This window comes from Ursus americanus, chromosome 35 (genome assembly GCF_024610735.1).
Source record: "Ursus americanus isolate L20-20 chromosome 35, mUrsAme1.1.p, whole genome shotgun sequence".
In the NCBI taxonomy this organism is placed as follows: Eukaryota; Metazoa; Chordata; class Mammalia; order Carnivora; family Ursidae; genus Ursus; species Ursus americanus.
In genome coordinates, this window is record NC_142161.1 from 11,301,473 (window position 1) to 11,328,442 (window position 26,970).

General features: G+C 36.7%; 1 protein-coding gene across 11 annotated transcripts in view; it reads right to left on the minus strand.

Annotated features, from left to right (window-relative positions):
• HECTD1 (HECT domain E3 ubiquitin protein ligase 1) overlaps positions 1-26,970 on the minus strand; it is an 83,595-nt gene that overhangs the window by 7,845 nt on the left and 48,780 nt on the right. For 2 of the 11 annotated variants that reach the window (XM_045802610.2, XM_045802609.2), the window contains exons 20-37: positions 24,596-24,730; positions 23,085-23,224; positions 22,487-22,810; positions 21,121-21,287; positions 20,853-21,029; positions 16,807-17,643; positions 15,890-16,111; positions 11,822-11,955; positions 10,930-11,052; positions 9,436-9,592; positions 7,499-7,721; positions 6,326-6,380; positions 5,922-6,104; positions 5,334-5,541; positions 5,164-5,249; positions 4,581-4,708; positions 1,573-1,774; positions 5-142 (exon numbers count right to left, since the gene is read on the minus strand). In XM_045802610.2, coding sequence (XP_045658566.1) covers positions 5-142; positions 1,573-1,774; positions 4,581-4,708; positions 5,164-5,249; positions 5,334-5,541; positions 5,922-6,104; positions 6,326-6,380; positions 7,499-7,721; positions 9,436-9,592; positions 10,930-11,052; positions 11,822-11,955; positions 15,890-16,111; positions 16,807-17,643; positions 20,853-21,029; positions 21,121-21,287; positions 22,487-22,810; positions 23,085-23,224; positions 24,596-24,730 — 3,639 coding nt within the window. The remainder of the gene's footprint in view (positions 1-4; positions 143-1,572; positions 1,775-4,580; positions 4,709-5,163; positions 5,250-5,333; positions 5,542-5,921; positions 6,105-6,325; positions 6,381-7,498; positions 7,722-9,435; positions 9,593-10,929; positions 11,053-11,821; positions 11,956-15,889; positions 16,112-16,806; positions 17,644-20,852; positions 21,030-21,120; positions 21,288-22,486; positions 22,811-23,084; positions 23,225-24,595; positions 24,731-26,970) is intronic. The other 9 variants (XM_087859090.1, XM_087859089.1, XM_087859088.1 and 6 more) reach the window with 9 other exon arrangements.

Genomic DNA, 26,970 nt, shown 5'->3' on the forward strand with positions numbered 1-26,970 from the left:
TTACATGACGAGATTCATCATCTGGAAAGTTATCATCACAAAGCCAAGCACCCAAATCAGTTCTCTGGAATTCTGCTGCCACCAGAGCATAAAACTCTAAAGTAGGGCCCAAGCCAGTTCCTTCTTCTCCTAAAAATTCAACCTAAAATATAAACAAATTGTGGGGAAAAGTGAGCTCAAAAACATTTTTCTTAAATGATCCCATTCTTGCCAATACGTCTTTCTTATAATGGTAGAGTATTATACACAACACATAGTAAACAACATAGAAGTTCTATTCTAGTTTTCCTAAAAAGTATATTTGTTGTACACCATTACATATTTAAACACTGTAGTGAGCACTGTTTACTACTTTGTTCATTAATTTATCTCTCACACCAACCCTACAAAATAGATTTTCATCTCTTTTTTTTACACAAAGGAAACCAAATTTTAGATAAAAAGATTTTACCATTTGCTTAAGGAAAAGATGGCATCCAGCTTTGTATGTGTGTTTATGTAACGCTAAAACCTAAACTCTTCCACTTACTTCTGACTTTAGGCACTCACTTTAAAGGTTTTTATCCATACTCTACGTACCCCACAAATGACTTGAGGCAGCTTACAAAAACATATAGTGCATGGTAAAAACAAATAATAATAATAATTGAGGTTTATCTAGTTAGAGGAATATATGGGTAGGAAAAATAAGATGAAGGCAAAGAGAATTTGGGGAAAGCCCTAAAGATATATCATTATCTGTCCTGATCAGTCTCTGATTCAAATGATAAACTAAGGGACGCCTGGGTGGCTCAGTCAGTTAAACAGCTACGTCAGCTCAGGTCATGATCTCAGGGTTCTAGGATCAAATCCCACACTGGGGGTCCCTGCTCAGCAGGGAGTCTGCTTCTCCTTCTCCCTCTGCCTCTATCCCCTGCTCGTGCTCTCTCTCTCAAATAAATAAATAAAATAAAATCTTAAAAAATAAAAGATAAACTAAGCAGCTAGTTCACATTTATGAGAGAGATTTCTTCCATTGTCCCTCATATAAGGAATAACAGGTACACAGAATATAATCGACAAAGCCTACAATAACATCTCTATAGTAAATATATTAAATTTTATACTTCCATTTGCTACATCTCTCAATACAGGCCAATGATATAATGCCAACCACAGTTTAACAATATCATAAAACAGTATGCTCCATAATTGCAGATATCTAATAGCAGAGCTTAATGTAAAGGTAAAATTTCAAATATCAAAAACAATCCTTAGTGAGTACTATTATTCGGTTCAGGCTTTGTTAAGAAAGGAATAATATCCTTCAAAAAGACCAAGCACTTTCCCACCTCAAGAGTGAAGATATTCTTTGCTGCTCATCAAATCACAAGATCCTGACCCCAAAGAGGTGAGCTGACATCCCCTTATAAAAGATGCCCTATCAGAGGGAAAGGCCTTGCATAGAGGGCAGAGAAATCTTTCTCCATTTTTCATTTCTATCTACAGTGGTTAGTATGCTGTGGAACACACAGGGTTGCTGATTTTCTGTCATTCTTACATACTAAAAGAAATCGTATGTGAGTGAGGTACCTCAAGAACTGATTTCCGATCTGCATGTATTTGCATGACGTTCTCAGCCCATTCCATCAGTGATTCACCACGTGGGACTTTTACTCTTTCATGCTTGAGACGACCCACTCGAAACTCTCCAGGATCATCTCGCCTTACACTACTGGTGGTCCTTGTTCTTTCCACAGTGGCTTCACGTCGGTTTTGTAACCACACTATTGCTCTAAAATAGAAAAAATATTTATGTAGCTCTAACATTCAGTAATAGTTTGAATGTACTACTAAACCAGCAACATAATTCAAAGATTTAACTATTCTTTTTATTTATTTATTTTTTAAAGATTTTATTTATTTATTTGACAGAGATAGAGACAGCCAGCGAGAGAGGGAACACAAGCAGGGGGAATGGGAGAGGAAGAAGCAGGCTCATAGCGGAGGAGCCTGATGTGGGGCTCGATCCCACAACACCGGGATCACGCCCTGAGCCGAAGGCAGACGCTTAACCGCTGTGCTACCCAGGCACCCCTAACTATTCTTTTTAAAAACAGTATTTTATTAGGCAATAGAATTAGTAAATTTTTCTTGTATAAATTATTACTTCTCTTAAAACACAGAAACCACTTTTATTTTTCTAAACAAATTCAGAAAATACTTAGATCTATATTCTTCCTCTTTACTTTAGTAATTAATAGATAGAAATAAAGGTCTGTGGTCCCAACCCCATGTAACATCAAAATATACACAAACTGGGGATGAAAGGAACAGCACAGGGAATACAGTCAATAGTATCACAATAGCATTATATGGTTGACAGACGGTTGCTACACTTGTGAGCACAGCATAATGTACAGAGTTGCTGAATCACTGCTATACACCTGCCATTAATGTAACACGGCATGTCAACGATACTTGGATTAAAAAAATAGACAAACTTATGATACAAAAAAATATGAACAGTATTTCTTAACTATCAGAGAAACCAAAAAATCGTTAAGGTGGGGCACCTGGGTGGCACAGCGGTTAAGCGTCTGCCTTTGGCTCAGGGCGTGATCCCGGCGTTATGGGATCGAGCCCCACATCAGGCTCCCTTGCTGGGAGCCTGCTTCTTCCTCTCCCACTCCCCCTGCTTGTGCTCCCTCTCTTGCTGGCTGTCTCTATCTCTGTCGAATAAATAAATAAAATCTTTAAAAAAAAAAATCGTTAAGCTATCTTTATTACTGTGATACAAACTGAAAGCCATCATTAAAATGTAACTGATCTTAAAATATTTTCTTTTGGGGGCACCTGGCTGACTCGGTAGAGTATGTGACTCCTGGTCTCAGGGTTGTAAATTCGAGCTCCATGCTGGGTATAGAAATTACTTAAAAATAAAATCTTTGGGGCTCCTGAGTGACTCAGTTGGTTAATCATCTGACTTGATTTCGGCTCCGGTAATGATTTCAGGGTCGTGGGATCAAGCCCCGCTTCGGGCTCTGTGCTCAGCATGGAGTCTGCTTATCCCTCTCCCTCTGTTCCTCTCCCTGCTCACTTGCTCTCTCTCTCTAAAATAAATAAAATCTTTAAATAAATAAAATATTTTCTTTTCAACAATGCAGAGCTAACCTACCTAGGGTAGGAGAAAGAATCCTGAAGTATGAATAAAGAGATGAAAGATTTGCTCTCACATGTGCTACAGTTTTTTTGTAATCTCAGGTCAATCAGCTCTATACTCTAAGAATCAATTTCCTCATCTATAATACAAAAACCATAACCAATGCCATTTATGACAACAGGCCTATAGTTCCACATGTACAAATGATCTGTAAATAGTGTAACTTATTAGGGAAGCCAACAGCTCAACTTTGAACTATTTTTTTTTACATCTACTTTGAAAGTTCTGGGTACTGAATGATTCAAAAAAATATTTACTGAATACCTATAATGTGCTATATACACTGCTTTAGGAACTACAGCTAGATTAGTGAACAAAACTGCCAGAAATTCCTGCCCTCGTGAAACTTTTATCTAATGGAAGGAGACAGAAAAAAGTAAAATATGTAGTATGTTAGAAGTCAGGAAGAAAAAAGCGATGGCCAGAAGGAAGGAACCTTTCAATGTTATCAAAGCTATTTATAAGCATTTAATTTGGTATTCCCAGGAATATCAGCAACTAATACTTCACGTAAACTACTAAAGAAACTATATAGTAGCGACGCCTGGGCGGCTCGTCGGTTAAGCATCTGACTCTTGATTTTGGCTCGATTATGATCTCAGAGTTATGAGCTCGGGCTTCGAGCTGGGCGTGGAGGAGCCTGCTTAAGATTCTCTCACTCCCTCTCCCTCTGCTCCTTACCCCACACCACCCCCCCGAAAAAAAAAAAAACTGTACAATAAATGCTGATGGAATTTATTCCACAAGGCAGTTGACTCCTGAATAACAGGCTTGAATTGTGGGGGTCCACTTATATTGTGGATTTTTTAATAAATACAATACTGTAAATTTTTCTTCTTCCTCGTGATTTTCTTAACATTTTCTCTAGCTTACTTTGTTCTAAGAATACAAAATATATGTTGATTGTTTATGTTTTAGTAAGACTTCTGGTCAGCAGGAGGCTATTCATAAAGTTTTGGGGGAGTCAAAAGTTATACACATTTTAAATATGATTTTTGGGGGCACCTAGATGGCTCAGATCATGATCTCAGGGTCCTGGGATCGAGTCCCCACGTTGAGCTCCATGCTCAGCAGGGAGTCTACTTCTCCCTCTCCCTCTTCCCCTGTCCCCACTCATGTGTGCGCTCCCTCTCTCGAATAAATAAAATCTTTAGATATCATTTTCAACTGCACAGGGAGGGCTGGCATCCATAACCCTGACGTTGTTGAAGGGTCAACTGTAGAGCATATATCCAACTAGAAATTAAAAAATGTTTAAACACTGACAACTCTGTAGAAGAAAACAAGACAATATATTCCATCAGTCTTGACATAAAGTGTATTTGTTCATTTTGAGCTTATGTAACATTAAGAGAATATAAAAGGGCACACTCCCTACCTTGATGCACCAAACGCTGTACATGTGAAATAAAGCTGTCTAGTTTCAAATGGTATTAGAAAAGGACACTTGCTGGTTAACTGTTCACACCAGTCTGGTAGAGCCCCACTTGCCAATGCCAGTGGTTCCTGCAAGTTAACAAATAACAACATCATTAGGCAATTATTCATTTAATTTTTTAAAGATTTTATTTATTTATTTGGCAGAGAGAGACAGTGAGAGAGGGAACACAAGGAAGGGGGAGCTGGAGAGAGAGAAGCAGGCACCCTGGGAACGAGCCTCACATCAGGCTCCTTGCTCAGTGGGAACTCTGCTTCTCCCTTTCCCTCTGCCTGCTGCTCCCCCTGCTTGTACTCTCTCTTTCTCTGTCAAATAAATAAAATCTTTAAATAAAAAAAAAAAAAGACAAATGGAGTCAGTTCTTAAAAGTAATGAAAGAAATTAATGCAATGGACCATATGGTCTAAATTAATGAATCAGAGACTAACAGTACAGGTGGTGGGATGTAGAAAAGGTAGAAGAGACAATACTTTGAAAGCCCAAAAGTTATAGACTAAAGAGTTCAACTATCTGATTTTATTACCTCAATCTGCTGCAAAATTTTCGTTGTAATTTTTTTGCTAGTGAATTCATCTGGTGGAAAAGTAAACTGAGGCTGCTCATCACCTTCTGGAAAATGAATAAAATTAATAAAAATATAAACTGACTTCCTTTTAAAAATGCCATAGAAATGAAACAAAGAGCCTTACAGACCTTCTTGGGATATTCTTGAATAAGGGTCACTTGCAACTATATAGAGAATACGCAGAAGTTGAAGGACATCTTCTACTCCACAAGAATTCTGTCCATTGCCAGCTTTGGCCTGAGGTTGTTCTTTTGCCAAATTAAGTATATCACTACTCTGAAGAGTAGAAATGGCCCCCTGGTTTAATCCAGACTTTGTTCCATGCTCACAAAAATCCTACAGAACCAATTAGTAAAACTAGCCATTAATCACATTTTCGAGAAAAGCAATGAATCATCCTATAAGTTTTTGAAAATGCTGAAATTTTTCAAATCGACTTCTTTTTAAATAAAAACACTATTACCCAAGTTAAAAATCAGTGTGTCCTAAACCATTCCCAAATGAACTAGAACCACCGTAAGCCACAGTTAAAACCATGTACTTAGATCCAATACCACAAATCATATTTGAAATTTTAGTACTTGGCATATTAACAATGTTAATTCAGCCTCATTTTTTTAAACATGTCCCAATGAACCTCTTTTTCTTAAGAATCTTTAAAAGCCGCAAACAAAGCACAAAGCCATTCCCAATTGTGTTTTGATGCCAATATATACCTTATATGCAGCTATGAGCTGAGAACAATTTCTGTTTTTCCTAATACTTTTATTAGTGCCAGTTAATTTCCAGTGGCGCAGGAAAGCGGCGTCTGCATTCTTCTGCAGGTAGGTTATCAAGTCATTCTTTGGTAATTCATCAGTGCCAAGGTACTGTTCCACATGCTCTATAGACCAACAACCCTACAATAGGAAAAACCAAATGTTGGCCTTTCCTGATGAAAAGTCTAAGCTATTTCACGTGCATTACATAAGGTAGCTTTAAAATCATGCATTTAACCTCATCTAAAGAATTCCCATGTTAGTGATTTTTTCCCTCAAATGTTCAATTAAAACAGTGTTAGTTTTTATTTTTCCCTTTTTTTCACTAAGTAGCCAAAAAGATCCATTTAAATATAACTTACCATTTTTGCACTTTCCTTCTCTTTGTCAGAATCCTTCATTTCTCTGTACATGATTCTAAACATGAAGATATTATTCACATTAATGCATGAATCAAATGATTTGTGGTTATTTCCAAAAAGGCTTCAATTCTTTAAAAAATACATGAATGATGTCATTCATTAGCCACATGCTTAAACATGTAACTCAGGGACAATTTATTAAAACAAAAAATCAATTTGTTAAACATGGGGGAAAGTAGCAGAAATCATATTCCCGAAAAAGAGTCATTATTTATAAATTTAGCATAAATGCAAAGAGTGCATACATCAAACCTAGGACCTTTAAAGATATGAAGTAATATGCTATGTCATGTGTTACAACTTTCATTTATTGTAAAAATAAAAAGAAATGAGAAATCGTTTGCTTCTGTGTCTAGATGGGAAAAAAGGGTATGAATAACAAGGAACAAGAGCCTTTATGTTCACATAAGGCACTGAGGATCAAATTTGAAACTCCAATAAAAACTGAACAGGGTAGGGAGAAATACCATGATAGCCTTCTGTTCTACCTCAAAAGGATCTAGATCACTTTATTAGACATTATACAAAATTATCAATGATGTTAAGAGAACACCAGAAAAATAAAAGTAAAATTTACATAAGGATGGTTAAAGTTTTGTTTATATTAAATTATAGTAAGCTCTATGTAATAATAAATAATTATTATACATAATACTGAGCACCCAGACAATACTGAAAACACTTTACATGTATTAATTCATTGATTCCTCACAACCACTCTCATTTTACAGATTAACAGAATGAGGCACCAAAATGTTAAATGTGCCCAAGATATTATTAATTACTTGTTCAATGAATGAATGAACAAAGGCAGGCTTAACTCGCAAACTCCAAAACAAATAACAAATAGAAAATATTTAGTACTTCATACACTATTGCAAAGAGTTCAACAATTATTACACAAGATACTAGTCTAGTTTATTTCTAAAGTCACTTTCAGCTGAAACCTTAAACCTCTACGTCAGGAGTCAGAAATGCTCTTACCTGTTGTTGTAAACCAAGAGAACAAGAACCAAATATTTTGTTTCTATAGTAAAAAGGATAGAAACACAATGCTTCTAGGCTCATGTACCATGAAAATATCTACTTAAAACATTAAGTAAAATCTCTTACGTGTATGTTGGCTCCCAAATACGCCTAAGTTTATCTGATTTCACATTGCCATTACAGGACAACTGAAGCAATTTTTGTACATAGTAAAAAATGGTTGATCTGAAATTAGTGAGTGGTAATTCAACTTCACGAGTTGTTCCAAGACCTGTTACTTTCAAAGTGAGGGCTAATCGAGGTGAGGGAGTACATTCGACTTCTTCCAAGAGCTCTGAATGAGGCGTTCCTAAAAATATGGCAGACATCAAAAACAATTACACTATAATAAGCAGTCCATAAACAACACTGCACTGGGAGACAAAGTTACATGAAATCTAAATTCTTCTGTCCTATGTTAGTTAAAGATGTCAGCTACTTAAGATTGTTCTGGCCTCAACAATTTTTTTTTTAATGGGAATACTATATCTAGGTTACTTAAAGACAAGTACTAAAGCTGAATTTATGCATATGATTGGGACCTCCCACTGTTTTAAGAAAACACATGCTAACTATATGACTATTTCAGAAACATTTTATTCTTATGAGAACACTAAAAATATTCATAATTCTACATCCAGAGAAAACCACATACTGAGAAAACCACACTCTAGTCAATGAACTGCCAACCTTCTGCTCACATTGAGTGGAATGTGAGGTACCTGCCCACACACACAAATAGGTACATAGTGCATTTGGTGGTGTACTCTTCTTTTTCATTAGCTCAGGAATCTTTTCCTCACATCATGATATAATCTTCTAAAGTAATACTTTATTCACTGCATGACATTCCATTAAAATTTAAGTGAGCCAAATCCCTGTTACTGGAAATAATGAAGGTCACTTCCAATTTTCTGACAATATAAATAATACCTGTGTAGTCATCAGTGCATATAAATCTGGGTGCAGAGCCAATATTCTTTACTATAGATTTCTAGTAGTAACAATATGAAATATATTGCCAAAGAGTTTTACAGAAAATTTGTACCTATTTATATTCCCTAGGGAGAAGGAGACAGAGTCTCAAGCAGACTCTACACTGAGTATGGAGTCCTACGCAGGGCTCATTCTCATGACTCCGAGATCACGACCTGAACAGAAACCAAGATTCTGACACCCAACCAACTGTGCCAATCAGGCACCCCCAGGCGCTCCTACTCCTGTATTCCTTGTATGTGGACACTAGTGATTACACTGGGCCTACCTGAATAATCCAGGATAATTCTCACATCTCAAAATCCTTAATTTAACTTCATCTGCAAAGTCTCTTTGGTCATATTAAGGTAATCTATTCAGATTCTGGAGGTCAGGACCTACATACCTTTGAAGGATCATTAGTGTGCCTACTACAGCCAAAATAGGGTTTTAAGAGAGAAAGTTACCAGGCTAACTCAAGACCATGAATGAAACTACTATACAACTTTCCAAAGTCAACGTAGAATAGGAATAATCCATAGCAATTTTGATTCAGTAGAATACAGAATACAAATTATCTACCTTTAAATGAGCCTTCTTTTAACAATTACACAAATATAGAACACAGTGTTTTTTAAAGCACTGTAATTGCTCCTTTAAAACATAATCTGTATTGGGGCGCCTGGGTGGCAGTCAGTTAAGTGTCTGCCTTTGGCTCAGGTCATGATCCCAGGGTCCTGGAATTGAGCCCTGTGTCAGGCTCCCTGCTGGGGGGGGGGGGAGGAGTCTGCTTCTCCCTCTCCCTCTGCTCCTCTCCCCTGCTTAGGCTCTTTCATTCTCTCTCTTAAATAAATAAAATATTAAAAAAAGAAAAAAAAAAGTTTGTATCTTCTAAGGACTATGGCTGATATACAGTTTTTGTGTTTTTTTTTCTGAAAACTTTTACTTATAACCTGCATATATAAGTAGCCACTTACTTTCCTGATTACATATAACTATCTTATTTGGTACCTGTTCAAAATAAATCACAAAACTAAAATATGCAGTACCTGGGGGTGGAATCTCTAGATCAGTTGTCTGCTGGACATTAGTACGACCCGGTCTAGGATCAAAAGCAGGAACCAAAGCAGAAAACTGCCGCTTGAGTACATAATCATCATCCCATGTTCTCCGACGTCCTCCTTTAGTTTCATACTCCTCTTCTTCCTGTTAAAATTCCACATATAGATAAACAAGATAAAACTTTTCATTATTGCAAAAGTGATGTGCTATCTTTAAAATGAGGTGTATGTTAAATACCTCTCTATAAAGCTACTGCACTTCCTTATTCAGCCATATTTCTTAAGCACAAAATGAGCAAATATAAACGTGGATAGGCACATACATTTCTTAATGATTTAAGCTTACCAAAGTTATGTTGCCTTAGTGCTGGTTACACTAATCAACACACGATAAAACGAAAAAGAACCATATACATACCCTGTATCAGTGTCAATGTCCTGATTTTGATATTAGACTCTAATTAGGTAAGGGGTAACCACTGGCAGAAATTGCACAGAGGGCATAAGTCCGCTCTACTATCTTTGCAACTTCCTGTAAATCTGTAAACTTACAATTACGTTTAAATAAGTTGCTTTTAAAAAAATATAAGTAAACTTTATTACACACTGAATGATATACAAAATATAATGCATGGAAGATGTTTCAAATAACTATGGGGCAAATAAATCAAACATGTTTGACAAAGTGCTGGTAACCATTACAGTCAGATGATGAGTTCTTGGGGATTCATTGCATTATTCTTTCTACTTCTAGCATGTTTGAGAATTTCTGTAAGGAATGGTTTTTTAAAGGAACATTTTCTTCTCTTTTACTATCAACAAAAAAAGAGATCAATGAGTTGTAAATGTTGTAAATATCTGATGTAATAAATAACAATTATGTATGTACTTATATGCACGCACATAGCCCCTCATATTCCAAACACTTAATTAACTTTGTAACAAATCAAATGGACAGATGATAGCTCTGTAGCCAGAATGTTTGTGTTTTAGTTCTAGATCCAAAACTTCTACGTGTGACCTTTACCAATCACTTCATCTGAAAATTAGGGCTAATAATAACCCTCAAAACGCTGTTGAAATGATTGAAGTAGTTAATACATGGAAAGTACTGAAAACAATGGCTACGATTTAATTAATGATCAATAAATGTTCAGCTAACAAATATTATTATCCATACTACTATTACTGAAAACTATAAATCGTAGATAATAGCAATTAATCATTGTAATAAATGTTCACCATTACCCAAGGACCAAGATGAAGTGCTTTCAAGTAGCAAACTCCTTTATGCATTATGCCAGGGCAATCGTGGAGTCTGTACAATATAGGACCAATCAGTAAGTGAAATTTCTTTTTGTTTATCTGGTAGCTTCTTACTCCCACCTCAACTCCCATATAGTTTTCTAGGCATTTTGGTTGATGCTTTACTGTGAAAGGGGGAAAAATACACTGTAGGGAAGATAAACATTAAGATATTACCTGCTCCCCAATAGGTCGGCTCCCTGCTCCAGCGGGGACTTGTGGTAGCTGTGAGGTGACAGCATGGTGTGTTACATCAGAACGAGAGCCAGCTCGACGCTGAAGGGATGGACGTCTCAGAATCTGAAATAAGAAAATGTAAAGAGACATGTCTAATTATTTGACTCATATATATATCCCTATTCAATCTTAACCCCTATAATCAAAACTATCATTAAAACACTTTATAATTGAATGCTTTATATTCAGCATGCATCACATACAATCTTCACAAGAAATATGCTACAGTAATACCTGTTTTTAAGTAAGATACTAAAAGCATTTCTTGGGAGTCCTTCACCCCATTAAAAGAGAAATAAAAAATATACAAGTTACAATAAAGGGTATTCTCAGGCAAAAGTTCAGTTTGAAGACAATCACAGGAGTTTAACATTAAGAGTTCCGGATCACACTTCCTAAGCTTGGGTGCCCACTTTTGTACTTAACTGACTGATTAATTAGGACATATTACTTCTTCTATGCCTCAACCTCATAGGGGTAAAGACTGATGAAATAATACAGAGATACTGCCCACGAAACAGTACATACTAAAATAGTCTAATTATTGTGAAAAAAACATGACAATTATATTCTTCAGGATCAGTGCAGTTCTTTTAAACCTATTAAAACATGAGCATGTGACATTTTAGTATTTTCCATATATAACCAATTTATTTTCTTTTAAAAGAGAATCATAAATGCTCAGATTAAAGGTGCTTTTCTTAAGTAACCACATTTTTCATACTCATGCCATATTTCCCTATTTCAAAGTTTAACCAGGACTCCGTTCTTCCTCTCACTTCAATTATTAACATCTTATGTCAGTTAAAAGAATGGGAGACACTCTCTCTACCATAACCTCCTCGTATTCTTGGTCCTCCTGATTGTCATCTTCATTCTCATCGTCCTCCTCGTCTGGCTCAGGCAGGTCTTCATCATCATCTAGTTCAGCTAACAGAGTACTGGCACGGCAGCTATCCAGGAAATCTACAAAAGAAAACAGTTCTCAATACAACTGACAAAGCATTACAAGGTAATGGTACTGGTTTATTCAAGAGACAAGTATAAAAACCACACTGAGTGATGCCACCCTTCTTCCGCCACCACAAATACAAAATAAGTAATATCGGTCACAGGAATGGTAGAAAACAACACAAGATAAAGGATGACCACAAACCAAATCCAAGTCTACGAACTTGTAATATAAAAGATCAACAATATGGGCTAGGTTTAAAAATAATAATCCTATTGCCAGTGTCTGCATCAGCCATAGGAAGCATAACATGGTGTGAAGAGAACACTTTGGAGTCATTCACTCTGTCAGCAAATATCTACTGAGTACCTATGTGCCAAGAGCTGTGTTAGGCACCAGATATATTGCTGTAAACAAAACAGACATGGTCTGAGCCCCCATGGAGCTTAAAGGGAAGAGAGGCATTTAAAAAATAAACAAAATGAGGGGCGCCTGGGTGGTTCAGTCAGTTAAGCATCCGACTCTTGATTTCGGCTCAGATCATGATCTCAGGGTTGTGAGACTGAGCCCCATATTGGGCTCCATGCAGGGCATGGAACCTGCTTAGGATTCTCTCTCTCCCTCTGTCTCTCCCCAGTGGTCATGCTCTCAAAAAGGAAAAGGAAAAAGAAAAAAATATATATATATAAACAGAAACTGTAAAACATCATATAAGGGAAAAGGCAGAATAAAGTCAATTAGAGACCAGGTTTAGCTACATGACCTGGCAGGTTAATGATAACAACTACTTATGGACACTGCCTATTTACTATGGAGTACTGTATGTACCATCTTTCATATTATCCATATTCCCTTCCCTTACCAGCCCCCCAATGAAGTCTGTGTCAGATAAGCACAGTCCCACACAATGAAGATGCTGACAAGCTGTTCTGCATAAGGACTGAAAAAGTAATAATGGGACTAAAACAGGGGAAGTTTTACTAGATATGAAAGAAAAAAATTTCTGTGGATAAAAAGACAATACCCACTCCATATTCCAAAAGAACATTCAGAAGACCATTTATAATTACTTGGTAGAATCTATTATCTGCAAACCTCTGAACCAAATATATATGTTTTAAATCTAATGATTACATAAGACTACAATTCAGTACCTTTTACTAGATGGCTAGTAGAAGAAAGAGGCCTGATACTATATTCAATTAGTTTCTAAGGCACACTTTTTTTTTTTTCCAAGATTTTATTTATTCATTCTACATTGATAGAGACAGCCAGCGAGAGAGGGAACACAAGCAGGGGGAGTGGGAGAGGAAGAAGCAGGCTCATAGCAGAGGAGCCTGACGTGGGGCTCGATCACATAATGCCGGGATCACGCCCTGAGCCGAAGGCAGACGCTCAACCGCTGTGCCACCCAGGCGCCCCCACATTTTTTTTTAACACTTTAATATTCTGGAATCAGAATGTGTCTTACCAGCAATGGCAAGTCACAGCTAAACTGGAAGCATTTTTCGTTAGTGACATAAAATAATTAATGGCATCTTAAATTTGATGAAATATATTATCCCTAACACATGTAAGGTGCCATCCTGTAATTTAGGAGGGGTTCTCATGAACATGATGTGGTAGTACACACACACACACTCAGTTCCACTTTCTTCCCCATTTTTGGCTTACTTTCAAATGAAAACAATCTGACTTTAGATACTGAAATCCCATCTCTCACATGTTATAAATTCACTGAAGTGAAAGCTTTTTTACTTGTGATCTTCTCTTTATCAGAATATAAGAACACTTAAATAGCTCCTTATTTCATAGATTTTTGACCATATCACAGAATCACGTCCCTCAAAACCTAACACAGTAAAAGTCTGCATATAGAAATTATTTTATAAAGCAGATGTTCTTCTGATCCCTCACAGCAGCACCCTTAAAGAGTTCTCCAGTTTTAGAAATGTGAAAAAGGAAATTGTAATCATCTAACAATAATTTTCAAAAGGCAACCAGCAGCCCTCTTTAATATTCTTTCCCACTAGCATACCCCCAACCTTCCTAACTTTCACATGACCAATAATTAAAACTTGAAGTTAACATGTAACAAATGAATAGGGAGGGGCAGAGGGGCTCCATGAGAAAAACCAGAGTGGAATATAGTTTATTCAATGAATTTACATTACTTCAGTGTCATCATCATCACCGTTTTGCTACATACACATTTAACAGGTAAGGTAGACACAGAGAAACATAATGATTCTCTTAAAACCACAGAATGTCAGATCCAACTTTTGGCTTGGAATAGGAGAGGACACATTCAGAGAAAAAAAGAAAACACATTAAAGTAAGATTTACATAAAATAGTACTTAAAATATATCTTCATATAAATGTTCTTGTATTTAAAACTAACAAGTTCAATCTTTAAAAAGAACGGGCAAGTGCCTGGGTGGCTCAGTCATTTGAGTGTCTGCCTTCGGCTCAGGTCATGATCCCAGGGTCCTGGGACTGAGTCCCGCATTGGGCTCCCTGCTCCACAGGGAGTTGGCTTCTCCCTCTGCCTTTCCCCTGACTCATTCTCTCAATCTCTCTCTTACATAAATTTAAAAATCTTAAAAAAAAAAAAAAAAAAAAAGAACAGGCAATGGTATCAAGGCTGTATGTATGTATGTATACTCATGGCAAAGCGTATTCCACAATGATGATGGAAGCACAACCCCTTCTGAAAGGCAATTCAGTAATTACTTCTTTTAAAAATGTACCTTAAGGAAATACACAAGAGTGCAATTCAAAGATGCTGATTCATAACAACGTTTATGGTAATGAAAAGGTATAACTTAAATGTCCAAAATGGAGAATTTATTAAATAATGATCATATAGTCAAACATTACAGAAACACATCAAACAATGTGAAAATAATCTCACAATATACTGAGTGAAAAGAGCTATCTGGAAAGATAATCCCTTTCTGGGGAAAGAAGAGGGGCCAGATACAGTTCAATCACCAATGGCCAATAATTTAATCAATCATGCTTAAGTCATGAAGCCTCTAAACACCTCCTCCCTCTACCCCCGCAAATGGGGGATTCAGAGCTTCCAGAGTGGCAGACAAGGATACATCCATGGAATGGGAGAGTCCCCAAACTCCAAAGGGACAAACACTCCCGTGCTTGGGACCTTCCAGACCTCACCCTATGCATCTGGCTGTTCCTGAATTACACCCTTTTTATAAGAAACGGCTGATCTAGTAAATAAGATGTTTTCCTGAATCCTGTGAGCCACTCCAGCAAAGTTATCAAACTAGAGGAGAGGGTCACAGAAGCCTCCAATTTATAGCCAACCTGTAGCACGGACCTGGACTTTCGATTAGTGTCTGAGGGGTTGGGGAGGTGGTGTTATGGAACATGTCCTATGGGACATGACACTATCTCCAGGTAGTTAACAGTGCCAGAATTGAGTGACTGAGTTAAACTGCAGGACACCCAGCTGGTGTCTGAAAACTGCTTGGTATGGGAAATCTTCACAAACATTTGGTAGTCAGCGGGGCAGCAGTGAAGTATTGTGTGAACAGAGTGTTGGGAATAAAGGAGACACATGGGGGAGTGTTTTTCCTCTTACGTTATAGTATACAAAGAATATAACTTTACAAAGCTTATTAGTCTCTTACACTTCTTTTCTGATAAACGTATCAAATATCTTTGTTGTTATGATTCTTCCAATAAAACTTCATTAGTGCACAAATGGTAAAAAAAGAACACAAAAGTTCCTAGATGTCTGCTTATGATGGGATAATTTAATAGCCCCCATAGCACGGAGTTTTTTCGTCTTATATGAAGATGCCATATCTTTAATAAGAGAGGATAATTATTTTCTAACTGACAGTTAAAAACAGCATAGCAGGAAAACATACTAAAAGCATCACTATACAAATACCTAAGTATTTTAAACTATCACTTACCATATAAGGAATACTCTGCCTCCTGACCTGTGTCACTCTCACTGGAGGTTGATGTGAGGCTGGTAGTTAGAGTATTACTTAAGGACTGACCAACGGATAAAACTGTTGTTGCTGTGGCTACATTGCTGCTGCTAGTCACACTGGATGTTGACATTGTCACTGTTGATGTGGTACCAGGTGTCGTCAAATTGGGGAAACTCTGAGCACCCATAAGAGGAGAAGCTAAAGATAAAAATGAAGCAAATCAGTACAACTGGGGGGACTGTACAAACCTAAGAAAAACTAGATTATATATTTAGAATAAAAGAATGAGATCATGAAGCACTAATTATTAAAAGGCTGAAAAGCAACAACTTTGGGAACCCAACTGAAATCCAACTAAAAAATCCTTGTTTGTATACCACTGTTATTTTTCAAAAAATTAAGCCTTGCTTTTTTAAAAAGTGAAACAGGCAATGAACTAATTCCCAATGACATCTTCCAAAGGAATTACTTCAACCCATTAGCTTAAGTTGGAATTAAATACCTTCCAGGAGCTAGTATCAATTTAGAGCCTAAGGAAAAGTTAAACCAGTGTGATGCTCTGATTTCAGTTGACTATGACAATATTTAATAGTTATCTATTTCCTCATGCAGCTGAACAATTTCTCTTAGAAGAGTGAAAAACAGAAGTGTGTTACTGTTTTATCCTTTCAGATTAAGAGGTTCTTTATCACACCTGATCTGAATTCTTAAGAGACCATGATTCTCTAGAACTTCACTACAGATTCCTGCAGTGCTAAGTCTGACGCAGTTGTATGTAACACGGTTAATGATCTAGTTAAAGACTGCAGCCAGAACCCACTGAACGAGAAACCCTACTTTGCATCCCTCCGAGTGGAAAAACCATTGGGTTCCATAAGGAAAAGCTCACTTACTTGCTGTGCTCATCACATTCCTCCCCAAAGTATTAGTGTTGTTATCACTGCTGCTTCGGCTTAGATTCATGTTGTTCGTGGCATTAGTCCGTGCTATGTTTGCCACTCTCCTTACAAAACTCTCCAAGCTAGATGTTTCTCTTGAGGACAGATTAGGTACACTTGCACTAGAGCTCATAGGGGCCCCAGCAGCCAACAAAGAACTCACTGACAGTCTGTTACTTGCTGAAGAGCTAAGGGGCCGTTGCGAAGCTGCTTCTTTATTAGTTAACTCAGACACTGAACTAACGTCAGGAGAACTAACACTAACAATTCCCATGGATATTGCACTAGACTCCCCAGGAGTGCGAACAGAACTATCAGGGCCTAACTTTCTTTCGGCATTTTCACTTCCCGTTTCCGCAGTTAAGGTGCTGGTGCTTGCACTGGAAGATGACCCTACTTCTGTTTGAGGGACGTTTTCAGCAGATGAAAGAACAACAATTGGTTCATGGACATCAGCTCCTGAAACTATACTGTGTTCCATTACAATTTCTGATCTCCGTTCCGTTTTGGTCGAACCCAAGCTGATGTCGCTGCTACTGGCCACGCTACACACAGAACTGCTGCTTCCTTTTCTACTTGAGGAGCCTGCAGCAGCAGATGTCTTGTCTGGACAGTTGTTTTTCACCAAGCTGCTCCATGATTGCGTTGTGCCTGAAACAGTGGATGAAACAGGTTTGGGTGATGCCACTGTATCAGGGTCGTACCCTGGTGCAAGCTTGAGGTCAAATTTTCCTTCTGCGCCCATACGGTAAGAGTTTGAGCCACCAGCATCCCAGGTGACATCAATCCAGCCTGGAAAGGGACAGGAGTTTGTGAGACCCAGCAGAAAGCAGAGAGGAGCGTGTCAGACAGTAGCTCCACAATATGGGATCAGCTTTTCATCAGTGCTGAACTTCTCTGAATTTCTATAGTCATTTAAGGTCTGCCAACTAAAATTAAATTCTTCCTTTTATTTCTCTTATTTCTGAACTGCGTGCTCTGCTGATACCTGAAAACAATGTAAGGGTCATGTTTACATCTATAGGGGTGTCTTTTAAGGGGAAGAACTGTTAAAAACTGTAAAAAGACTGATACAAATGGCGAAATACTACAACTTCAGTTAAGTACAGATGAAATCTAAATAAAAGTTTTTTTAATTGCTAAATATGACTATGTGGTCAAATGTTCTTTTTAGAAAAAAGTTCTGACTTATCATTAATTTTTAACTTTGGGCTAACTTCTAACAATTGACAAACAAAATGTTTTTATATTACTGCACAAATTTTAGGTCACCAGCTCAAATAACACTAAGTTAGCATTTCGGTTGTGTTCTCAAAGTTCAGTGGTTACTTGGTTTTCTTATAAGTTTAATATATTTGAATAAGCACAGAAAATTCTAAAAACAAAGTTTTTAAAGTACTGCTAGGCTTTTTATTAGAACCTATAAGCTAAAGCTAAAAATGTGCAAAGAACTAATGAACGTGATATTCAATGTATATTTACTTGTACTTGTAAAACAATACTTGTTCTTTTTAAAAAACAGTAATTAACTTCTGAAACCAGTAAAACAAATTGCCTATTAGAATGGAAAATAATAAAAATTTTACAATCTTAATTTAGTGTTATAAGCTAACTACTTCAGGGCAAAACACAACACATAAAAATACATGTATTTTTAAAAATAAAAAAGCCTTTATAAAGTCTGAAAGTACTTCACCCATACACGCAGGTACTCCCATGCATGCGCACATGGGCACACACACACACACACACACACACACACACACATAACAAGTTCATATATATTTATGATGAAGCTCAGAGGGGTATAAGTAATACTGAATTACCTGTGGGGATTATCTGCATAGGAGTTCTATGAGAGGAAAACTAACAGCCCCAAATCTACATAATCTAGTTTTGATGAAATTTCAATTGCCCCCATTTTCTCCATATGCTGAAATAACTTCTGAAGAACCAACATTTAACCGTCTCTTCTGCAACATGGGATAGTGTGAATAAAGGAAAGCCTCCAAAACATATACCAATTTCAAATAAAAATAACATTTATACGCATTAATCAGCCCAAAAATATATTGATAATTTATTTTCTTCATAGCAATCATCAAGATCTGTAATTACATGTTTATCTGTTTCACTCAGAAGGCAGGAAATCATACTTTTTTGGTGACCATTGTTTATATGAAATCTAACAAAGTACCTTTACATAGTAGGCACTCATATTTGTGGGAAAAAAAGGGGTATTCCCACTGACACATAGATTCTTTAGAAAGGAAAGATATTTGGGGCACCCGGGTGACTCAGTCAGTTAAGCATTCTACTCTTGATTTCAGTTCAGGTCATGATCTCAGGGTTGTGAGATCGAGCCCACGTTGGGCAGGGTCCACGCTAGATGTGGAGCCTGCCTAAGATTCTTTCCCTCTCCCTTTGCCCCTCCCCACCAAAAGAAATGGTTGGTTTAGGGGTGCCTGGCTGGTTCAGTCAGCGGAGTGTGTGATTCTTGATCTTAGGCTTGTGAGTTCAAGCCCTACATTAGGTACATAGAGTACTTAAAAGTAAAATATTTAAAAAATTAAAAAAGAAAAAGAAAAAGAAATGGTTGGTTTACTATTTGAAAGCTAAGCACTTTCTCTAACATAAAGTTTTTAATATAAGACTTAATATGAATGGCCACTTTGGTCAGCCAAAACTGTGAACCGCTACAATAGGCCAGTCAGCAAAAATAAGCTTTTCTTATATACTAAATTCTAAAATTAAGATTCCCATTTTTCCTAGGCAGTTGCTTCAGCTGACTCCAGCCTGAGAAAAATAAACTGCATTCATATACCCCTAGCTAGCCCACACACTTAAAAGCCGAAAAAAACAATTTAGGGGAAACAGAATATTAACTAAGTATCATTAAGATGTCTAAAAACACTTAAAATTTCTGGATTGAATGGTACTACTTTCCTCTCAACTATTATTGGTTTTTATGAATTTTGGCAGTTACATATCTGCTCATTCACTGTAAACCTGCTATAATGACAACAATTTGCAATTATGGTATAACTCTACAGAAATGCATTCAGTAGCAAGGTAATACAAGGAACAGAATCTTAAAAACAGTAAAATCAAGAATGTATTTAGGTAAATAAATGCCTGCATCACACAGAACATGAATATATTAAGATACTAAGTGTTAGTCATTCTCCTAAGCACTGTCACCATTTTTATAGCTCTTCAGATATTTGGTGTAAGTTAAGAATATGAACATTTTACTCCTTTTTGTTTTTAATACCAAGCAAAATTCTTAAGAACACACTACTGGCTAGGCAAATTATCCACTAATAAATCAGCCTTTTGAGTATTTGTAAGAAAAAAATTAGGCATTTAAGTTGCTTCTGGAAATTTAGGAGCAATTTATTAAGTGGGCATGGACTTCTCTAAAATCTACAGCATCAAAGGTTTTAAATGAATTTGATTTAAACAACAACCTTTACCTTATAAAATATCAAAGTCTAAAATCCAAAGAAAAGCTAGTAGACTGAGAAACGTTATGAACGTCATTTTATAATCTATTAATAAATGAAAAGGCTACAATCCTTGTTCTATGCTTTATTAAAAAATAGTTGCTAAAAATGTTAATGCTTTTTCTTCTACATGACTTATAAAATAGAAGATTACTCCCGGATTCCTATCACACTAACAAGAAAAGCATAAGAAATTAAAGATCTATGAAAACTTATGAATAGACCAAAAAAAGCAGAAAATGTGTCTTTAGAGTAGTCAACTTATACTAACTTAATAATCACTTTAAAATATTAGCATTAAGTTCTAAATCGAAACAGAAATTAAAATTTTCCCTTAATTCTAAGTAATTGATTTTTCCGTTTTTAATGTGAAATCAATACAGTTCTTCAACAGAGTGGTAGAATATTAATACATTTTGTAAACTATCCCAAAATAACAAAAGAAAAATATTTTGTATCCCATTTCTACACTAAAAATGCCAAGTACCTACTCACCATTATGCAGTTCCCCTGTGACGGTACCTTCTCCCTGTGGGCTGCCATCCTGATCTCGCCATTTCCAATCAAGGCCTCTGATCACTCGAGCCCCTGGAACCATGTATTTCAGAACCTGGGAGCGAACTAGACGTCTTTGTCTTCTAAGATTAGCTTCTGCTTCCTTAGCTGCTTTCCCTGTAAAGTAGAAATTCAAGAAATATAAACAAGTCACATTTTATAAAAAGAACTGTCTCAGTAAGTTAAAACCCTGTTATCATCTCTTTACCTAGCTGGTCTTCACACACTCCATTTACAGTGCCATAAAGTTCGAATCCAGATAGTGACAGGTAGTGGGTTTGTCCACTAGCATTCTTCCCCATCTGTTTAATTCTCACATGTCGCCACCCTTGTTTCTCATCCTTTGGTGGATCAAGAGGCCAGGTCGCTGTTGACCTGTGAATGTGTTGGAGAAAAAATGGTGTAATGTTTTAAAACAGATGAAAAAGATGTTTAAGGTGGGGAAGAATTTTTACATAATAGAGACCAATAGAAAAAATACAACAAGTTCCACATTTGGTCTGTTACTGAATTCCACAGTTTGTTACACAAGAATCAAGATATCAAAGGAGAAAATCAGCCATCAAGAAAATAAGTTAAAAATGAAATGTTTAAATGTAGACAATTAATGACTCATAACTTTAAATGATTTATGACCGATAAAAAGACAAGAAATAAGAAATTTTAAGAGTAACAAATATGCTTATGATGAAAAAGATTTTTTAAAAATTCTTGCAAAGTTTAAAATGATATATTAAAATATTAAATTTAAAGCCTGAAAAATATTATCTATTAATCCAAATGTTAAGGAGCTCCCTCCGTACATGAACAATGCAGAAAGTAATTTAACTCCATGCCCTATATTCCCTTCAAAATGTGCCACACTGTTCTATTACAACTTAGTGGAACTAAAATTTTTAGAAATATAATACTTTCGAGGGACCTGGGTGGCGCAATTGGTGAGTGTCAGACTCCTGGTTTCAGTTCAGGCTGTTATCTTAGGGTCATGGGATCGGCAGCATTGAGCCCCGTGTTCAGGATGGAATCCTCCTTCTCCTGCCCCCTCAGCCCCTTCTGCATGCATACTCTCTCTCAAAGAAATAAATAAAATTTTTAAAAAGGAATATAATACTTTTTTAAAAAAAATCATGACTAATATATAAAATTTAGAAAAAGAGATATATAAAAATAAGAAAAATTTGAAAGTTAGCTGTAATTCTATAACCGGAAATAGCTACTGTTAATTTGTAGAATATACATTTATATCATGTGTATATATGGAGAGTTTAGTAAAAAACTAATTCCATTTTTTGTTTTTATTAGTATGCTATATATACACATATATAACTATATATCAATTTCTTTTTAAATAAATAGGCTCAGTGTACTACTAATGTTTTATCTAAGCTGGTAAAAGTTTTGGTAAAATTATCGTTTCAAAGTTTTAATACCTAAATTATAGTTTCAAGTGATGTTTTTAAAAAGAAAATCTTGCTTCAATATTTCACAAAGAAGAGAGCTCTAAGAGCATACAGTTATAAAAATAAACAAAGCTCTTTACTGAGTTTTCAATTTGCAAAGACTCCTCAACTAACCCTGGTTCATTGAGACTGCAGTCATCAACATGGGTATACAAAGAAGTCCAGTTCTGTCCATCTTTGGATACCTGGAAAACCCAGTTTCTCAGTGCAGACCTTCCATAACCACGAGCATGACGAAGTGTATATGCTGATGGTATCACCCAGAGACCCAGATCTATGGCAAACCAGGCATTCTTATCATCATTGCTATGACAATTTAAAGCTGAATTATCACGACTTAGTATGTCTTCTAAGCGGCCATAAGGTAGATTTCTTCCTTCTGATGATGTTACTACTACAAGTCCATAAGCAGCTGGATTTACCCATTCATATGCAGTTCTAAATAAAAGAAAAAAATGAACAGTTAACACTATTAAAATAACTGCAATTTATTCATACTAGCTTTTTTCCACATAAAATTATATTTTTTTAAATCTTGACAATTTAGATATTTTTTCTTCATAAAAAGTAACTGAGATAGTCTTATATTTAACCTCTAAGATAAAATTCCTTAAACTGTAAGATACTAAGAGTGGTTAATAATTTTATTCTACTACCTAGAATTCTTTTTCCAGGTGACTATTTTCACTTTACATTAAATAGCATGACTTACTTGGCATTTGTCCCAATCCAGTAAATGATTCCATTTTCATCAAAATCATGCTGGTGCCGAAATATAAAATTTTGGCCTTCTCTTAATTTCCGAACAAAAACAAATGAAGAACGATCAAAATCATACCACTGCTTTGCTACCTATACCAAAGAAAATACAGAAGACACTCACCTCAATAATGCTATTTTCAAATGCACTGCCCACTTTTTCCTATCCCTTTAATGTGACTTATTTTTTTAAGAGTTTATTTATGAGAAAGAAAGAGAGCGAGCGAGCGAGAGAGCATGAGCCGGGAGGTGGGGGGGGGGAGGCAGAGGGAGAGGGAGAAGCAGACTCCTTGTTGAGCAGGGAGCCCAATGTGGGACTCGATCCCAAGACCGAGATTATGACCTGAGCTGAACGCATACGCTTAACTGACTCAGCCACCCAGGTGCCCCACAATGTGACTTATTTTATTGCAACAAATACTCATTAAAGAATATTTGGGGAAAATCCCACAAAGAAATAAAATAAGAATAAAACAGAATCCACTTGAGATTCTCTCTCTTCCTCTCCCTCTGCCCCTCCCCTGCCACACATGCACTCTCTCTCAAAAAATAAATTTTTAAAAAAAGAATATTTTGGGAAAAAACAGAAAAACTCATATTTCTTTTTTTTTTTTTTTAAGATTTTATTTATTTATTTGACAGAGATAGAGACAGCCAGCGAGAGAGGGAACACAAGCAGGGGGAGTGGGAGAGGAAGAAGCAGGCTCACAGCGGAGGAGCCCGATGTGGGGCTCGATCCCACAACGCCGGGATCACGCCCTGAGCCGAAGGCAGACGCTTAACCGCTGTGCCACCCAGGCGCCCCAGAAAAACTCATATTTCTACAACCAAAGTACCCCACTATTAATATCATAGAGTAGTTCTTTACTCCATTATTTCAACAGACAGGGTAAAACAACATCTGATCATATTGTACCAAAATTTTTCGGGGCGCCTGGGTGGCACAGCGGTTAAGCATCTGCCTTTGGCTCATGGCGTGATCCCGGCGTCATGGGATCGAACCCCACATCAGGCTCCTCCACTATGAGCCTGCTTCTTCCTCTCCCACTCCCCCTGCTTGTGTTCCCTCTCTCGCTGGCTGTCTCTATCTCTGTCAAATAAATAAATAAAATCTTAAAAAAAAAAAATTTTTTTTTCTTCCTTATTGGTCTTTGTATATTTTAATAGCTATAATAATATTCAAATTAATGGAAATAATTGCCAGCTTGATATTCTTTTCATTGACTGGCATTAAGGTTTTGTTCACAATTGTAGTATTACAAATGTCTCTAATAAACATCTTAATGAAGAAAGCATTTGTAGTGCATAAAGATTACTTTCTTAGAACAGAGTCCAAAAAATGGAATTATAAGGTCAAAGTGCATTACCATAACTCTGGACACATACTTCCCCAACTACTTTTCAGAAGGGTTAAACCCCATAGCAGAGTATGCCTATTTCACCATGGCCTTGCCAGAAACTCACCATTTTTAAGAGATACTGTTCCAGAGATTCAACTGTAGCTAGGGGTTCCATCTTCAACATCCTGCCAGTCCTGTCTATCAATGCAGTTTCACCAGGTGCACGTTCCAACCGAAATCTTAATCTTCTTGTAAGTATCTGTACAAAAATGATAAAACTGCTTGAGAGAGTACCTTTTCTCTTAGAACTGTAAAAATGAGAAACATTCTCAATAGTAATTGAAAACTGTAAGTTATAGTGTAACCATAGAAGAAAGATCAATGTCTGTTTTCTATTAATTTTGTTTTTAAAAAGGACCACTGGGAGCACATGGGTGGCCCAGTCAGTTAAGCGTCCAGCTCTTAATTTCAGCTCAGGCAGTGAACTCAGGGTCATAAGATCAAGCTCCACGTCAGGCTCCATGCTCAGCACAGAGTCTGCTTATCCCTCTCCCTCTCTCTTTCTCTCTCAAATAAATAAATAAAATCTTTATAAATAAATACATACATACACACATACATAAATAAAATTTAAAGGGACCACTGAACAAGTGATACTGGCTTTCAAGAAAGAAACAAAGTTAAAAACGTACTTAGAATTCCTAAACAACTTTAAATACACATGGTTTAAAGAAATCGTAAAACACTGTAACAGAAGTATTACATTCCTTACAAGCTGCAATTTTCCAGGTAAGTTATGAAAAATAGCTAATTATTTAGTTAATTTATTCCTTTATTTTTTTAATCATTCTTTTTTTTTTTTTAACTGAGTCAGCCAGGCACCGCTATGGCTTAATCAACTTTTAAAACTACAAGACAGCTTCCAATCCAATCCATTTTATTAAGCAAATATGAAACTAGCAATTTTGGGTAGTTTGACTGCTGTTTAAATCTTCACTATTTCCTACAGATACATAATCAAATACTTATATGGGCATGTGGGTAGCAGTTTAGACTGCAAAACTACTGGAGGGCACATCACCAGCCTTCCTTTATCTTGCACAGTCTCCTAAAATGGGAAGTACATAATAAAAGATGTTGATGCTCCTAGGACTGTACAAGCAGGGGAATTTCCAGTCTTTGAGACTTATCTCTGCATCATTTACTTATCAAGGATAAAGCCTTGGGGTGCCTGGGTGGCTCAGTCAGTTAAATGGCTGCCTTTGGCTCAGGTCATGATCCCAGGGTCCTGGGTTGGGCTCCCTGCTCAGCAGGAGTATACTTCTCTCTCTCCTCTTCCCTCCCCTCGCTCATGCTCTCTTTCTCACTCCTTCTCTCTCAAATAAATAAACAAAATCTTAAAAAAAAAAAAATGGAATAAAGGATGTACTGGGGCGCCTGGCTAGCTCAGTCAATACAGCATTTCACCCTTGATCTTGGGGTTGGAACTAGGAATCCCACATTTGGCATGATGATTGCTTAAAAAATACAATCTTTAAAAAAAGGGGAGGGAGGAATGTGTCAAAAAGCCCTTGCTCCTCTTCATTATTCTTTCCAAAATAAAACACAAAGTAGATCTCAACATCATGTTATATGTAATTCCATGTCAGGCAAACTGACATACTTTAACTCCCTGGACGATTTCTCTAGTCTGGGAGTCTACTGGTTTTGCTAACATTACTGGGTTGTTGGGGGGTATGGAAAGATTTTTGCCTCGAGTAGCCATTGTTTTGGCAAATACAGATTCTTAGTCACTTATTAAAGGGTTTATTTAGAAGAAACTATTCCATGCAATGCAATGCAGGAGAGATTGGATAAAGCCAACGTTCAGGCAAAATAACGTATAAGGAAGACTAAGGTAACCTACAGAAGATACAATAAAGATCTGGATTGGGATATTCATACAAAGAATATTTGTTTTGTCTATTCATATCTGGATACAGCTGCTAACAAAAGAATAAATGAATGTGAATGTCAACCAAAAAACATTTAGGAAAAAACAAGCTTTTTATAAAACCTATGACAGATTTCCTAAAGAATCAATAGGAACAGCTAAGGAGGGGCACCTGGGTGGCTCAGTCATTAAGCCTCTGCCTTCAGCTCAGGGCAGGATCCCGGCATTCTGGGATCAAGCCCCACATCAGGCTCCTCCACTGGGAGCCTGCTTCTTCCTCTCCCACTCCCCCCTGCTTGTGTTCCCTCTCTCACTGGCTGTCTGTCAAATAAATAAAATCTTTAAGAAAAAAAAAAAAGAGAGAGAAACAGCTAAGGAAGGCCACCTGGTTTTAACAAATGACATAAAGAAAGCAAGAAAAAAAATTGTCCTTAAAATATTTTCATACTTTCTCATCCACTGATACTCATAGGATGAAAGGATTTAACTCATAATTCTAGAACAAAAGGACCCATTTCTTTTCCTGCCTTTTCTACTGATAAAGCATCTTTTCCCACTTACCATCA